Source organism: Sabethes cyaneus, chromosome 1 (genome assembly GCF_943734655.1).
Source record: "Sabethes cyaneus chromosome 1, idSabCyanKW18_F2, whole genome shotgun sequence".
In the NCBI taxonomy this organism is placed as follows: domain Eukaryota; kingdom Metazoa; phylum Arthropoda; class Insecta; order Diptera; family Culicidae; genus Sabethes; species Sabethes cyaneus.
In genome coordinates this window covers 158,830,054-158,847,169 of record NC_071353.1, presented here as the reverse complement: position 1 = coordinate 158,847,169, position 17,116 = coordinate 158,830,054, and the positions used below count along the sequence as shown (strand labels likewise).

At 41.0% G+C, this 17,116-nt stretch overlaps 1 protein-coding gene across 1 annotated transcript in view; it reads right to left on the bottom strand.

Moving 5' to 3' along the window:
- The window catches only part of LOC128732360 (uncharacterized), a 98,548-nt gene extending 81,527 nt beyond the window's left edge, over positions 1 to 17,021 (bottom strand). Inside the window, exon 1 of the mRNA XM_053825607.1 lies at positions 16,967 to 17,021. Coding sequence (XP_053681582.1) covers positions 16,967 to 17,021 — 55 coding nt within the window. The remainder of the gene's footprint in view (positions 1 to 16,966) is intronic.
- Positions 17,022 to 17,116: the final 95 nt, after the last annotated feature.

Sequence of the window (17,116 nt, the reverse complement as noted above, 5' to 3'; positions counted from 1 at the left end):
TTCGCTCGCTTCGTACTCATCAACGACGGGACCACCCTCGGACGGACGGACGAAACAAACCCGGACGGAAGTGAGTGGCAAGGGGAAAATTATGAGCAATGTTTCCTCTTTGTTGAAATTTTTTCGCCCCACGCCATGCTGACGGGGTTGCTTGCGGCTTTAACCTACGTAGCGTGGCACTACACATTGTGCGGGCTAATTATTCCCGTCTACGTAGATGGTGGCACCGCGATACGGTTGATTCATGGATGAACAAGCCGACACATGACATGTGCCGCGTGTAATTATGGTGTTTTTTCCCTTTAACACGGATAAGAAATTCACCGATGCTATCAGGAGCAATGATTAAGTGGTTAACATACTCGATTTGACGCTTTAGCTAGAGTCAGCAAACCTAATGGGACGTGTTTCATTAGTTTAAGGGAATGGACTTGTCTTTAAGAGTGGGTCTGGCAAATAAAAAAAAAAGAAAATAGTGCAGAAAGGCATCTAAAACTGCCTGAAAGCCTGAAACTGCTCTGAAACTTCCGAGAAACTTCTCTGAAACTCTTCTGATATAATTCCATAAATCTACTTATACAGTGGCTCTAACACTTCTTTGAAATTGATCTGAAGCTGCTCAAAAACTGCATTGAAACGACTATAAAACTATCCTGAAACCATTTGGAAACCATGTTTTGAAACTTCTCCAAAAATAATCAAAAATAATCTTAAGCTACTTTGAAACTGTTTAAATACTGCTTAGTAATGATCTTAAATTTGCACGTTTGTAAAACAGCGCAGAAATTGCTCAACAATGTGCCTGATACGCTGCAAAAACCCTTCTAAAACTGTAATGCAACTGTCTTGAAACTGCTCTGAAATTTGCATAAAACGTTTCCAAAACTATTCTAAAATTGCTTAAAAACTTTCTTGGGATTGCTCTGAAACTGCTGTGCAAATATTCAAAAACCACTCTGAAACTACTGTGAAATTATTCCAAAGTTTCGCTAAAAGTGCTCTGTAACTACCATGGAACTGTCACGAAATTTCTTTGAATCTTCTCTGAAACTACTCGGAAAGTGCATTGAAACTGTTTCGAAGCTACTTTGGAATTGTTCTTATATTGTGCTGAAACTGTCTTCCAATTGCTCTGAAACTGCCCAAAAACTTTACTAAAATTTTTTGGAAACTTCTAAGAAACTGTTCAAAAATATCTCTAACACTGCTCAGAAATTTTTAGGAATTACTTTAAAACTTCTCTGAAACCGCTACGAAACTGGTCAGAAACTACCCAGGAACTGTTCTCACGCTTTTCTAAAATTTCTCAGAAACTGTCTTGCAACTGCTCTGAAACTCCCAAATAACATTTTTGTTGTATCATAGCTTATTAAACAATAGTACACCTAATTCCCGTGAAACAAGTGCTTTATAAGCTATTATACAACAAAAATGTTACTTGGCACTGCACTAAAGTTCCTCTTGAACTGCTATTAAATCGGTTTGAAATGGCCCTGAAATTGCTCGCAATCCGGTCTGTAACTGTAACTTATTTACCAACTGCCCAAAAACAGCTCTAAAATTTATTGGAAACTGCTCGGAAATTATTCTAAACTCCCTAGACACAGTCTTGGGATTGCTCTAAGATTGCTGTGAAATCACCCAAAGATTTCAATGAAACTGTATATAACTGGAATTGATTGATTTTTTCGGTGAAATATGTTTCTATATTCTATATTTCACCGCAAAAATCAACAAATTCAAGCTATAAAAGTGAACGATAACTAACTCAAACAATAGCATTCTTTGAAACTGCTCTTAAACTGCAACAAAACTGTCCGGAAACAACAAAAAAACTGAATTGACACGGTTTGGAAACTGTTTCGAAGCTACGCTGAAGCTATACTTAAACTGCACAGAAACTGTCTTGGAAGCTGCTTTGAAACATCTCTGAAACTGCTCAAAAATGGTCTAGAAATTACTCTGAAACCTGCATAAAACTGGTCAGAAACTGCCCAGAAACTGTTCTGATAAAGGCATTTTAAAACTGCTCCAATACTATTCTAAAGCTCCTCTCGTAAATTGTTGTGAAGCTGATCTGAAATTACACTGACAATACTCACAAACTGGTCTGAAACTATTCTGGGAGCAATCAGAAATTACTGAACTGGTCCGAAAGTGGTTTTGAACTGCTTCAAAACTACGTTAAAATTTATTTGAAACTGCTCAGAAACTATTACGAAACTGCTTTGGAACAGTGCTGCTGTGAAATTGCTCAAAAACTGCTTTGAAACTTCCACGTCACTGCTCTAAAACTATCCTGAAAGTATTCTGAAACTGTGATAAAACTGTCCGTAAACAACACAACAACTGCCATGAAACTTTACTGAAATTGGCCAAAAATGTCTGTGAAACTTGTCTGAAACGACTCTGAAACTGAATTGAAACTACTTTGAAACTGTTCTTAAACTGCGCAGAAACTATCTTGTAATTACTCTGAAACTGCTCCAAAATTTCACTAAAACTTTTTGGAAAGTTCCCTGAAACTGCTGTTTCTAACATCTTGGAATTACTCAGAAATTGTTCAGTAATTACTTTCAAACTTCTCTGAAAGCGAAGCGAAATTAGTCAGAAACTGCTCAGAAAGTTTTCAGACTGCTTTCTTAAACTGTTCAAAAACTGAATTGAAACTGCTTTGAAACTTCTCTAAAGTTCCTGTTAAACTGTTATGAAACTGGTTTGAAATTGCGCTGGAAATATTCCCACGCTGATCTGTCATAACCGGTCACAACTATTTTGGAACTGCTCAGTAATTACTTTTGAACTAGTCTGAAACTCTTTACCAACTGCCTAACACCAGCTCTAACATTTATCGGAAACTGCTTAAGAACAGTTTTGGGATTGCTCTAAAACTGCTGTGAAATTGCTCAGAGTTCTCTGAAACTGCTCTTAAACTGTAATAAAACTATCCGAAAAACTGCATAAAATTGTCCTGAAATTGCTCAGAAATTTCTTTGAAACGTCTTTAAAGCAACTCAGAAACTGAATTAAAACTGCTTTGGAACTGTTTCGAAACTACTCTGAAACTATTCTTAAACTGCTCAGAATGTGCTATGAAACTGTTAAAAATTTTTTTGTTATATTATAGTCACTTTAACATTCGTGACTTCTGCGGGGTTGGAATTTGAACCCGTGTCCTCGGCGTGAGAAGCGTGAATGCTAACCACTACACCGGGACTGACCCCACTGTTAAATTACTTCACTAAAACTGCTCTAAAACTGCTAAAAACATCTTAAGAACTCTCCGAAATTATTTTTAAGCTATGCTATGAAGCTTGTCTAAAACTTCCCTTAAATTGCTTACGGTCTGGTCTGAAACTCCTCTGAAAATGCCCAGAATCTGCTCTGAAACTGGTCTGAAGCTGTTTTCAAATTACACCGAAACTGCTCAGGAACTGAAACTAAATTGTTTAGGAACTGTTCAAGAATAACCCTGAAACCCTGAAATTGTTCATAAACTTCTCTGATACTAATTACTACAATGAAACTGTTCTGAAACTATTTCGAAACTAGTCTGAATCTGTCTAAAACTTCTCATAAAGTACTCTGAAACATCTGAGAAACTTCCTTTAATAATGCAAAAATAAACCAATTTGAAATTGAACCTGAGCTATACTAACATTGCTATGTAGCTACACTACAATTACTGCGTAACGGTTCAGAAACTGCCATGATGCTGCTGTGTAACTGCCATGCGAAAGCTGTTGTAAAACTATTTTGAAAATTGTTTCTGTCAAGTGTTCTGAAATTACTCCTAAGTTGCTCTAAAACTGCTATGACACTGATTTACAGTTGCTCCGCGAATATTCAGAAGCAACTTTGATACTACTTTGGAACTGCTCCAAAACCATTCCAAAACTTTTTTAAAAAAATCCGGGAAGTTTTGTCAAATTTGTCTGAAAGTGTTCTTGAATTTCCCTGAAATTACTGAACTAGAAACTGTTCTAAGAATGATTTGAAGCTGTTTGAAAGCTGGTTAGAAGTCTTTTGAAATGGCTCTAAAACTGCTCTAAAGCAGCTCTAAAATTGCTTTGAATTGACACTAATTCAATTGACTACTCTAGAAATATTCTGAAAACAACCCCGAAACTGCTCACAATCTACTCTAAAATTTGCATCAAAAATCTCAAAAAGTCAAAAATGTTTTATAACTACTGCACAACTACTGAGAAAATAGCTGAGTAACGCGAAACTTTGAGTGCTTTGATGCTTCTCTATTCTCTACTACTCAGAAATCGCACTAAAAATGCTATTAAAATTTAAAACCGCTCTGAAACTTAATAGAAACTGTTCTGAAGCAGCTTTGAATGCAACCGTCTTTGAAATGACTCTGAAACGGATCAGAAGTTGTTCTGCAACTGTTCTCGAACTCACTGAAGTTGATTTAAAACATCCTTAAAAATGTAAAAAAACCGCTCTGAAATTTGTCTAAAATTACTCCAAAACTGCCCTAAAATGGTTCAGAAACTACACAGAAACTCTTTTAAAACTGCGCAGAAACCACTCTGAAACTATTAGGAAACTATTCAAAAACTGCCTTAAAACTTCTCTGAAACTGAGACAAAATTGCTCGAAAACTGCCCCGCAACTGCTTAGAAATCGATCAAAAAGTTGCATAAGGCTACTCACTTATCAACATTCTCGAGAGTGCATTAAATGCAGCTCCTAAACTGTTTTGAAACTGATCTAGTACTAGTCTAGGGATGCTCTAAAACTATTTTGAAACTGCTCGAAAACAATCCTAAAATTGCTAAGAATGTGCGCTGATTATTTTTTTGAAATTGCTACTGCTCAGTAGCTGCTCTAAAACAATTCAGATCCCAAGTAACAATTTAGGTTATATTACACTTTTATTTATTTATTTTTTTTTATTATAGTCATTTTAACAGCTTAGGTCATTCGTGACTTCTGCGGGGTTGGGATTTGAACCCGGGTCCTCGGCGTGAATGCTAACCACTACGCCGGGATTGACCCCTTACCCTTTTATGATGGCTTTTAAGACCAAAATCGGTCATGAAAACCGCCATAAGACTACAATAAAACTCACATTGTTGTTTGGGATGCTTCTCTAAAACTGCTCTGAAAAGGCTCAGAATGTGTTCGAAAACTGTTTTAAAATTGCTCAGAAGCTGCGCAGCATTAGCTCAGAAACTACTAAGAAAGTACTCTGAAAGCATTCTGAAACTTATCAGAAACCATTTTGAAACTGCTCTAAATGGAACCTGAAGCTGCCCTTTAATCGCCTTGGATCATCTTTGAAACTACTCTGAAACTGGTCTGCAGTTACTGTAAAACAGTTTGAAAAATTCTCCGAAAGCCCTCGATAATAATTATTCTAAAACATCGCTTGAACTATTCAGAGCTTTGTTTAAAACTGCTCAAAATCTACCACAAAACTGCTCAGCAACCGTTATAAAATTACTGTAAAACTACTATTAAGCTGAAATGAAACTTCTCAGAAGCCCCAGATAAACAATAAGCATTACCAATGCCTTTCGAATGCAAGCCAATAAGCATTTAAGTCACCTTCAATCTATTTTGCAAAAATATACAACTACTTTACTGCTGATCCTCATATAGAGCTGACAATGCTTATTTGCAGCTGATTACCGACAAGAAGAATTTGATTAGAAGTGTAGATGCCAATTTAATGCATTTAGACAGTCAAAAAGCTGATAAACAGCAACGTGCAGAATAAAATGTTAAATACTTGCTAATAAGCGGCTAAATTTGACTGCTTATGTTAATGCTTATTAATTACCTGGGGCTGTATTGGAACAGCTTTTGGCTGCCTTGAAGATACTCTAAAACTGCGGTGATGCTTCTCTAAAACTGCTATGAAACCGCTTCAAAATTGCTCTAAAATAGCACCTAAATAACCTTAATGCTGCCTAAAAGTTGTTAGAAAACTGTTATAAAACTGCTATGAAATTTCTCTGAAAAAGTTTTAACACTAGCCACTAGCCACTCTGAGACAGCTAAGAAGCGCTCAAGAGGCTCTAAAACTGCCACAGTTCTGAAGGTGCCCTGAAATTGTTCTATAAATGTTGTGCAACAGCTATAAAATAACTTTGAAACTGCTTTGAAACTTCTGTAAAATTACTTTGAAAAAGCTCACCCACTGTTCCCAAGTAACTTAGAAGATTGTATTACGCTCTTAGAATGGTTTTGGTGATCAACATTGGTCATAAATACCATTATAAGAGTACAATAACACTCAAATCGTCACTTGGGTTCTGACATCGTTCTGAAATACGCTGATATTATTCTGAAGCTATTCAGAAACTGCTATGAAGCTGCTGTGAAGTCGCCATGAAACTGCTCTGAAGCTGTGGCACTCCTCTCTGAAACTACACTAAAACTGCTTTGAAACTACTCTTAAATTAGTCAAAAACTATTCTAAAACTGCTCTTAAACTGATCGGCGACCAAAGATGTTCTCGAACCGAGAATACTCTGAAACAGAACCGAAACTTCTCTGTAACTGGTCTTCTAAAATACTCTGAAACTCGTTTGATACTGCTCTGAAACTGTTCCAAAACTGCTCTAAAACTTCTCTGAAACTACTAAACACTATTCTAAAACTATTCTGAAGCTTCTTCAAATCTTTTGGAATAGCACTTTAAAATTGATCTAAAACTGCTTCGAAATTACCGTGAAACACCTTAAAACTGCTCTAAAACGATTACTGTTATATAGCTGCTTAGAATCTCCTTGGAAACTGGGTTGAAGTTACTAAAAGCTATATTGAAACTGATCTATTACTGAAACGAAACTGTTCGAGAACTGCTAAGGAACATCTCAGCAGATGTTGATCCCGCCACGTCTAGTGACTTGCCGAGCCTCAACGCGGGGAACTTCGCACTCACGGTTAAGAATCTGGTAGCGACGATAAAAGCAGCGGAGTGCAGGACTTCATGTACATTGCTTCACTAAAGTTCGAGTTAGTCGATAGACTACCACCGACATTGCGGCTAGATTGGGCTTTACTCCATGGCGGAGGACGCAAGCGCAGTTATGCCGGCATCTACCAATGCCTTACGAAGCCGAGACAGCAAAAAGGACGCATTTATTAACCTTCACTCTGAAACAGCTAACGATCGATATGGTGCTCCCGCGAATCAGATAAAAGATACGCGTAACCAAGGGCGAACAGCGCCAGAGGATTCCTTTGCTTGCAAGGGTACATGCCCGTCGCTCGCAAAATGCAAACGTTTTACCGAACTGAGTTATGAGTCGAAGTGGGCAGTAATTCGTGAAGCGAAACTATGTCGTAAGTATCTCCGCAAGCATAATGGCACCTGCAGACAGCAAAACAAATATGGAATCAACGGATGTATCTACCTACACCACGCCTTGCTACACTCTGGTAAAACGGATGCCTTAAGAAGGTTCTCCCAAAAGGAAGTCACTACCGGTACCAGCTGTAACGTCCATCATGCGCAGACGAACGATGTACTGTTCCGGATTGTTCCAGTGGTGCTTTACGGCCCTTTGAAGATAATTCAAACTTACGCGTTCATCGACGACGGATCCGAGCTCACACTCATGGAACATTCACTTGCGCAGGAACTCGGAACTTGCGAGGATCGCAGAAAACACTCTGCTTGAAGTGAACTGGTGGAGCCAGCAGAATGGAGAACGAATCCCTCAAAGTAGATCTGGCTATTTCTTCCGTAAGAAACACATCCCAGAAGTATCAACTAGCAGACGTCCGGGCTATACAGGAACTGAAACTCCGGCCACAAACTCTGGTGGCATCCGAATTGCAAAATCGATATAAACATCTGGCCGGGATTCTCTTCGACTCCTACACCGTCGTCAGTCCGTGAATTCTAATTGAACTAGACAACGCGCGACTGGGTCACGCTTTCAACAGTCGGGAGGGAAAACCCTCTGAACCGATAGCCGTTAAATCCCGACTAGGATGGATCGTCAGCTATCATGCGGTACAAATATGCGAGTGTAACAAAGGTTCCGACGAAAGTCTACACGCAGTGATGAAAAGCTATTTCACTCTCGATAGCATGGGTATCTCGAAGCCCGACAAGCAGCTACTTTCCGTACCAGCGTCGTCGATTAGGTTCAAAAGGGGTACGTCCGTAAGCTGACCGAAGATGAATTGAAGCTCCGTCGACCGCGTGAGTGGTATCTGCCAGTGCTCCCAGTCTATAACCCTAACAAACCGGGCAAACTGAGACTAGTTTGGGACGCAGCAGCTACGGCGCAAGGAATCTCCCTGAATTCAGTCCTGCTGAAAGGACCCGACCAGCTGGTGTCTCTGTTGTCAGTCCTAATCCAGTTCCGTGAGTTTCGGGTTGCAGTATGTGGAGACTTACGAGAGATGTTTCACCAGGTAGCGATGAGATTGGAAGATCAGTACTGCCAGCTATTCTACTGGAAAGAGATCGACGAAAGATATGCCAGACGTGTATATCATGCAAGTGATGACATTTGGCGCCTGCTGTTCCCCCGCGACTGTCCAATACGTCAAGAACACCAACGCAAAGCTATTTGAACACGAGTGCCCGCAAGCCGTCGACGTCATCGTGAATAAACACTACGTGGACGACATGCTTACTAGCGTAGAAACAGAGGAAGAAGCTGTGAGGCTGGCACACGACGTGAAACGCATCCACGCCGTTGAAGGGTTTGAAATGCGAAACTGGCTCTCAAACTCAACGACTGTCCTAGCATCCTTGCAGGAAGAAGCGACAAATGAGAAGAACCTAGGTGTCTGGGAAGAGAACACTACTGAGAAGATATTAGAGCTTTGGTGGAACACGACTATAGACTGCTTCACCTTCAAAATATCTCCACGATACGATGAAGACCTTTTGTCGGCGACCCACTAAACCTAAAATTAAAAAAGAAGCAAACTTATCCAATTTAATTCGACTATGTGTATTTTATTCACGACAGATACGTATTTCGCCTACGGCTTGCAGACTTCCTCAGTGTCTGTTTTCGAACTAAAATACACATTAAAAATGCACATAGTAGAATTAAATTGGATAAGTTTTCTTCTTTTTTAATTTTAGGCTTCGTATTCTACTAAGACGCTCCAAAAACTTCAGTCAAAAACTTCAGACCCACTAAACGTGAGGTACTTGGGACGCTCATGATGATGTTCGACCCGCTCGGCTTTATTTCGCATTTTCTAATGTACTTGAAGGTACTACTGCAGGAGATCTGGTGAACCTCGGTTGGATGGGATACGCCGATCGAAGAGCCACAGTTCCAGAAGTGGCTGATGTGGTTGAAGGTTCTGCCGGAAGTCACTAACGTCCAGATCTCTCGATGTTACAGGTTATCTACGTCCCTAGTAACGTCCAAACGTAACGTCCAAATGCACACGTTTGTCGACGCTAGTGAGAGTGGCTTTGCAGTGATCGTGTATCTCCGTTTCGAAGAAGGGGACTTGGTGGAAAACGAGAGTTGCCCCATTAAAATTCCTCTTCATTCCACGTTCAGAGCTGCAAGCCAGCATCTTAGGAATTCGCTTGGCAAACAGCGTTGCCCAATCGCTATCTACGAAGATGTCAGAGCGCTACTTCTGAACAGACTCCAGAGATGTTCTATGCTAGACAAACTCTGATCATCGCCGGTACAGCCCATTCGTGGCATTCCGAGTGAGCGAGATTCTGGAGACTACCGATGCGAAGCAGTGGAGGTGGGTTCCAACGAAACAGAACGTGCCTGACGAAGGAACTAAATGGACACGCCATCCCAATCTCAATCTTTCCAGCCGCTGATTTCAAGGACCAGAGTTTCTTCGGAAATGTAAAGCAGATTGGCCTGCTACTCCTTGATGTGGAGCGACAGATACGGAGCTGCGAGCTCACCTGTTAACGCACGCTCCCGCGACAGAACCTGTCATTGACCCGCAGAACTTCTCAACGTGGACAACCATGCTCCGAAGTACGTTTTTCGATACATATGCAACTTAAAGCAGATGATCAGCACGAATCAACGAAAAGGTGGGCCGCTGACGCAGCAAGAATTAATTAGAGCTAAACTTTTCTTCATCATCTCGCCCAGCAGAGCGAATACGCTGACGAAATTGCTATTCTCTACGGTTTACGGTAATCGCCTGAGTGGAACTGAGGTGAAGTCCATCCCAAAGAGCAGCTCTATCGCCTACTTCTGTCCTTTTCTTGATGAGAAGGACCAGTTGAGAGTCCGTGGCCAGACCGGTACATGCCCGTCTGTCGACTACGACGCAGTCAATCCTATCATACCACCACCAGAACCATAACACTGTTCTCAACGAGGTTAGCCAGCGGTACAGGATCTCCCATCGCAAGTCAGTCTACAATACAATCCGGAAACAGTGCTAGAAATGCATGAACGAAGCGGAAACTCCACGACCGCCAGCCATGACCGACTTGCCACTAGCACGTCTGGCTGCCTACTCTCGTCCGTTTACACATATGGGAGTGGATTATTTTGGCCTGATCTTGGTTTCCGCAAACCGTAAAACAGAAAAACGCTGGGTGCTGATAGCTACCTGTCGGACCATCCGTGCCATACACTTGCATATTGCACACACACTCAGTACCGAATCCTGCGTTTAGGCTTTACGTAACGCCATAGGTAGGAGAGGTACACCGACAGTCATCCATAGTGACCAAGGGACCAATTTTCGTGGTGCTAGTAAGGAACTGAAGGCTGCTCTCGAAAGTCTGGATCGGGAACGCCGGGATCGGGATGGATCGACAAACGACCGAGTTCACTACTACCCGCACTAGCTGGAGTTTCAACCCGCCAGCCTCCCCGCATATGGGCGGAGCGTGGGAACGTCTAATCCGCACAGTCAAACAGTATCTCTGTAAGCTACTGTCGAATCGCCCGAGCTCCTACGAGATCCTGGAAAACGCTCTGATAGAAGTGGAGAGCATAATCAATTCACGACCACTGACCAGTATACCTTTGAAAGACGACGACTCGCCCCTGCTCACCCCAAACGACTTTTTGCTAGGCTCGTCTAGTGGATTGAAGTCATGGGTACGTCTCGACGACAATCCTACTCTGGAGACCTATTCTGGAGACAATGGATACGCGACTACTTACCATCCATCACTCGCCGAATCAAATGGCTTGAACCAGTGAGTCTCATTAAGACCGGGGACATCGTGATAATCAATGTTTTTTGAAACGATGGTTCTACAATTGATGAAGGGACGGTAGGGGAAGAAATGAAAATTTTTTGGTGAAGGTGGGGAAGAGCGGAAAGGAAGGGGGGGGGGGGGGGGTATTGGTAGCTATGCTTGACAAGTAGTCATTTTGACTCCTACCTTTTGTCCAATGCTGGAAGGTGCATGAGTTGAACCAAGCTGTAATCTAAGATTATAACCGGATTCGAACCCACAACACCCTCCAGGGCATGTGGTTCGCTGGTACTTGTACCTTTGAACCATAGAGGCGCTGGACAAAAGGAGACCGCAAAATCCACTTTTCAAGAATAGCGACGCGTTTGGTTGGGTTATCGACACATATTGTGCCGCTTCCTACATCAATTACAGATTACCACCGAGCGAGAAGTTTTAATCTAACTACTGTTTACTTTCAGGACGACGACACTATGCCGGCCCTTACGACTTGCAAGGTACCGCACGTGACGTTGTAGTTGTAGAACCGTCGTTTCAAAAAACATTAAAATATATGTATGACCGCATTTCAAGGTCAAGACTAAAAACTTGAGATTAGTCTATCGTGATAATCGTTGATCCGAACCTCCCGCGGAAATGCTGGCCGAAAGGAAGAGTTGTAATGGGAATGAGTTCCACTCATTTAAGATACTCATAGCGCGCAATAAAGATCAGTCTTATCTGGAGTCTCAAAGTGTAAGGACGTTTATGTCACTCGAGACAGTATCCGAAGTTCTCCTAAATGGGTTTTGTATAAATCAGCAAATGTGACAAATTGGCGACGAGGATTAGAAATCCCGATTCGTTTGAAGTACTGTGTGTACTACAGTGTCTTTCATGACCTCAAATTGTGATATCAAGCCGGGTACAATGGAAGGGGATAAAAGAACAAAAGGCAAATTCCCAGTGTATGTACCAGGGCTGAATGTGAATTCATACTTGCAAACGGTGGATATTTTTTTTAAATCAAATCAAACGTCAGACGAGGAGAAAACTTTAGAATTCATTACTAGTGTCGGTCCTGAAACCGCGAACAGAATTATCGGTAGCTTTAAACCAGGCAAAATAGTGGACAAAACGTATGAACAGATTGTGTGTAAATTTAAACAGTTGCATGAAGAAGCAAAAAATGTATTTGCGGAAAGATATCGGCTTATAACCAGAAAGCAAGCAGAAGGTGAATCGCTGGACGACTTCGCAATCGAGCTGCAAAATATTGTAGAGCATTGCAGTGTAACTGCAGAAACAGGAGCAGTGCTAGTCCAATCAATGTTCGTAGCTGGACTGAAAAATAAAAAAACACGGGAAGCAATGCTACGTGAAGCGACTCATCAGCAGAACTTAGGACAGCTGATGGAAAATGCGAAAACTATTGAGGTAGCAGCCCAAGAAGTGCATAAAATGTCTACGCATGTTATAGATGATGTGAACTATGTGGCGGAAAATAGAAAATGGACACGCCACGCGAGAAGCAGTATGCAACCAATTATACACGCGAGTAGGTTGAACGAAAATGTTCAACAGCAGCAGAGGTCTGATGCATATAGCTATAGAAGCAATTCAAGGCCAAGCACTCAGTCTGTGTGCTACAATTGCCACAACAAAGGCCATTTGTCCTACGATTGTGTGTTGCCAAAAGCTGTGTTGAGTAAGCTAATCAATGAGAACGAGTATTCTTCATCATTACAGATCGACAATGAAATTCGAAAATTTTTACACCACCATCATCAAACCCCAACAACAGAAGATGGAATAGTACCCAATCAACGTATATTCGCATTCAACCCTCGTACGGAACTCACTAGTATTAAAACGCATAGCCGTTCTATCTTTGCTCAACAAACTACAGAAAATATCGAATCGAAGAATCAACTAAATCCACAGGACAAAGTTATTTATACAACCAACATTAACGGCAAATCTTTTACTTGTGAGACTATAGTAATCAAAGCATTATCAACCTTAACTTATTTGATTAATATAGAAGGTACCATAAAAAAGCGCATAAAAACCAGCTAAGAAAAATTTCAAGAAAAACGTTTGTATTAAAAAATAGTTCAGATCCTTATAAAAATGAATCAAATCATGAAAGCTTAGAGGAGACAAATGAAACCGAGGAAGGTTTAGAGTGTAGGAATGAAGAACATAATGAACCACAAATCCAAACACAAGATTACTTGCGACGGTCCAAAAGACAAGGAACAAAAAAGCACAGCAATCTAAATTTAGAAAAATTATCCAAAAAGCAATGAACCAACCACATTTCTCCGAGACAAATAATGTAGATTACACTTTTTATTTTCATATTATTATATTATTCATATTATTAAAACTACGTTAAGGGTGGTGGTGCAAATAAAACTTGAAAGTAGGTGAATTAATTTAAGGGTGGAGGTGTAATGGGAATGAGTTCCACTCATTTAAGATTCTCATAGCGCGCAATAAAGATCAGTCTTATTTGGAGTCTCAACGTGTAAGGACGTTTTTTGTCACTCGAGACAGTATCCGAAGTTCCCCTAAATGGGTTTGGTATAAATCTGCAAATGTGACAAATTGTCCAATAGAGTTATAGCCACGAAGCCAGGAGTTGACGGTCAAGTGAGATGGGCCACAATTCAGACCGCCAGCGGCATCTACGAGCGTCCAGCCGTGAAGCTCGCTGTTCTAGACGTGGGCGTCTGTCAGCATATACCTTAGGATGACCATCGGCGTATTTCGTGGAGGAGGAGGCCAATGCTCCTATTGCTACTAACGCTCATGCGTCAACTCAGCTACACTCGTGCCCCAATGAAGGGATCGTCGATGGAGCTAATGGTCAAGCGAGTCACCAAAGCAGAGAAACGTCAATAGTCGGGAACAATAGAAAAAACCGTCCGTGTGATCGAAAGCGATAGGACCGTTTATACTTAGGGTAAAGAACTAGTTTTAAGCAGTCTAAGCGGGTCACTGATTGTTTTACCTTATTACAAGCGATGGGTTGACTAAGTGGGGGATATCAGCATACCAATCTTCTTGCTATCTTTAGTTCTTCAAGCTGTTACCATTAGAAGACACTATTGTTGAGGTAAACTTTTGATTTTTCGCTTTAAAAGTTGGAGCGGCGGAAGTAATTTTGAACAGACCGAACCTATTTTCACCCGCAAGGTGCTTTTTTAAGCAATCCTGAAATCTGAATTTTTATACGCCCTCATAAAAAATGCCTCGAACTTTTGCCCCTATTCAGTAAGTTTGCGTTCCTATCCGCACCTACTAATCGGCATCTGATGCGTAATCGGCATAGCGTATCGGCATAGATGCGTAAAATGCCATCTGTCTAAATTGTTTATCGGGGCCTACACTCACCGCACCGTTCGGCAAACGGTATTCGTCGTCTTTTTTATTCTCTAGTGTTCTTATGGGAAACTGCGAGTTTGACGTCGCTGTTCATAAGGATTGTGGGAGAACAAAAGAGGTAAACATAGCAGTACAAACGATCCGACTCAGAACAGTGTTGTCAAAGCAAATAACATTGAAACACATCGTTGCTTTATTAAATCACTGAGAAAATCTTCGAAAATTATTGAAAAACCTGTCTTTTGTGTTGTTTTTAATAAAGAAAAATTAATTATGAACATGCATTTCTCTTGAAAGTATTGAACCACTTTTTCACCATAGGAGGTTTCAGTTAATTTCAAACTTAAAATTCTTATTTCCAGAACCGAAACAGTGTCTTGGCAACACGATAATTCATCAGTTGTGCTGCAGCTGCTGCTACTGGTGAACAGGTTCCGTCAATTCAGAATTTGTTTTCAGTTTTGTTAGAAAATAATAAAACTTTCGGCTAGTGACAAAGCCTTAGATAATAGAAAAAAAGAGAGTGAATAATATGGTATGTGACAATTGAGTGCTTGACTTTTAGAGTGGTTGTAATCAGTGCTGAAAAATGTGATGGATTCGTTAGTAGCGAGGTGGCGATTGCCTTCAGCAGCTGAAAAATATACGTTTTTGGACAACAATTTTTAATTCATCATATTTCTTGTCGGAAACCCAATAAATTGTGTTTGTGTGAATCAAATGTATGGTTAAGTGATTTGTGAAGATGATCCTATCAAAAGATTTTGAAAATATGACTAAAAAAGTGCATTTTCGGCTCATTTATGTTCAACTGATTAAAATAGGTGACACTGCTTAACTCGTTCCTTACCCTATATCTATCTTTTTGCTTATTTAAAATTATGATTAAGATAATTAAAGTCAGTCGCACTGGGCATAAGTAAAAGCTATTTTCATAAGTTCATTAGTCTCTGGTGGCCGCTGCAACACGTTCTTCCGGTAAACAGATTTAAATTTGATTTGAGTTTAATTAAAGTTCGATTTGAGTCTGATTTAAATTTGTTTTCAGTCTTGTTAAAGCCTGATTTGTGTCTGATTGAAGCTTCATTTGAGCGTGATGTAAGTCTGATTTAAGCTTAATTTGCGTTTAATTGGAGTCTATTTGAATTTAATTTTAGTTTGGTTTAGGTTGAACTTGATTAAAATCCAATATGCAATAAAATACAAAATAATGTCACTCCCGACAAAATAAGATCAAATCGATTTCACTTTTGCTCTACAACCCAAATGTAGGTAATATTCAGAACGTGAAAGAAACCTCTTTGAAGTCACAGAATAAATCTTTTCAATGGATAGACCTCAGAATGTGCTGTAGTTGACTGATGTTGCCATAAGATTAGCCAGTCTTTGGCTTCCCTCAAAGGTAGAACAAACGGATTGTACAGGAAACATGATTTATTCGGAAAAGATTATATATTTGATGGTATCTTAGAGTTTCAAACTAGTTCTTCCCATTTTCCAGTTCTGAGTCTTTCAATCTAATCAATCAGAGAGAAACCCACAAGAAAATTAATTACTCCGTAACAACCGCTTACTCTAAGCTCAGGCAGGTATCGATTGCAAACCCTATCTAGGTGTAGCTCCAAACAACCAGAACAAATCTAAATTTTCGGAAATAGTTTTCATCCACCGACACGGACTACACGGTTCCAGCGGGCGGTAACCATAAGCAAACCGGCAATTCCTGGCAAATGCCGCTGCTTGCTAACTTGGGGCCTTTCTAGCCAGCCGGAAAGTTTACCCACGCCCCCACGTCGTTTGGCAAACCGGCAATGCCGGCAGCAAGTGCGAAAAGGCCATCGTACCGTACCACCCTTGCCTTGGTTAGCTGGCTGGCTGGCAGAGCAGCCGTCTAGTTTCCCAACCTCGGCAATATAAATTACTACCCCCGAAAACTATAAACTCAATTACGCCTCGTTTCGCACGGCTGCACCCGAGAAAGAGGCTACAGAAATAAGATTCGCGTGTGAACTATTCGGTCCGACATGTCTGTCTGTCGATGTGATCCGGCCGGAACCGGAGACCGCAGGCAGGAGGGTGAAAGTGTAATCAGCAGAAACTTACACTTGCCGTCGTGGTGTCGAGTCGAGTCAGCAGCTTCCGAGAGCGGCTGTTTACATGGTTGACGGTATGCCTACACGCCTTTACCATTCATTGTTGTATAAATTTGCCGGAGGGCTTCGCAACCTTATATTTATCTAACGTTGTTGGCAGCAAAACGACCAACTTTACGACAGCCTTTACGACGCCCCCTTCCCGGTACGGCGCGGTGGCGTCTCTAAACAAACGGCTCACCTCCCACATAATTAACCGATTTGTAAATTAATTTTCGTTTCCGTTGGTGGACTTGAAGTGAAGTTTTACAGATTGGTCATACAAAACGGGCAGAAGGACAGCAGAACTTACCTTTCATTACAACAAGCTGCAGCACGTATATCCACACATTGACCTTGATTAGCATTTTCGAGCCGTCGGTCCCCGCCGTTGGTCGGTTCCGGTGGCGGCTGCCGAACTGTTTTTCCCACACTCCCTGCTCTGCTTGCTGCTTGCTACTGT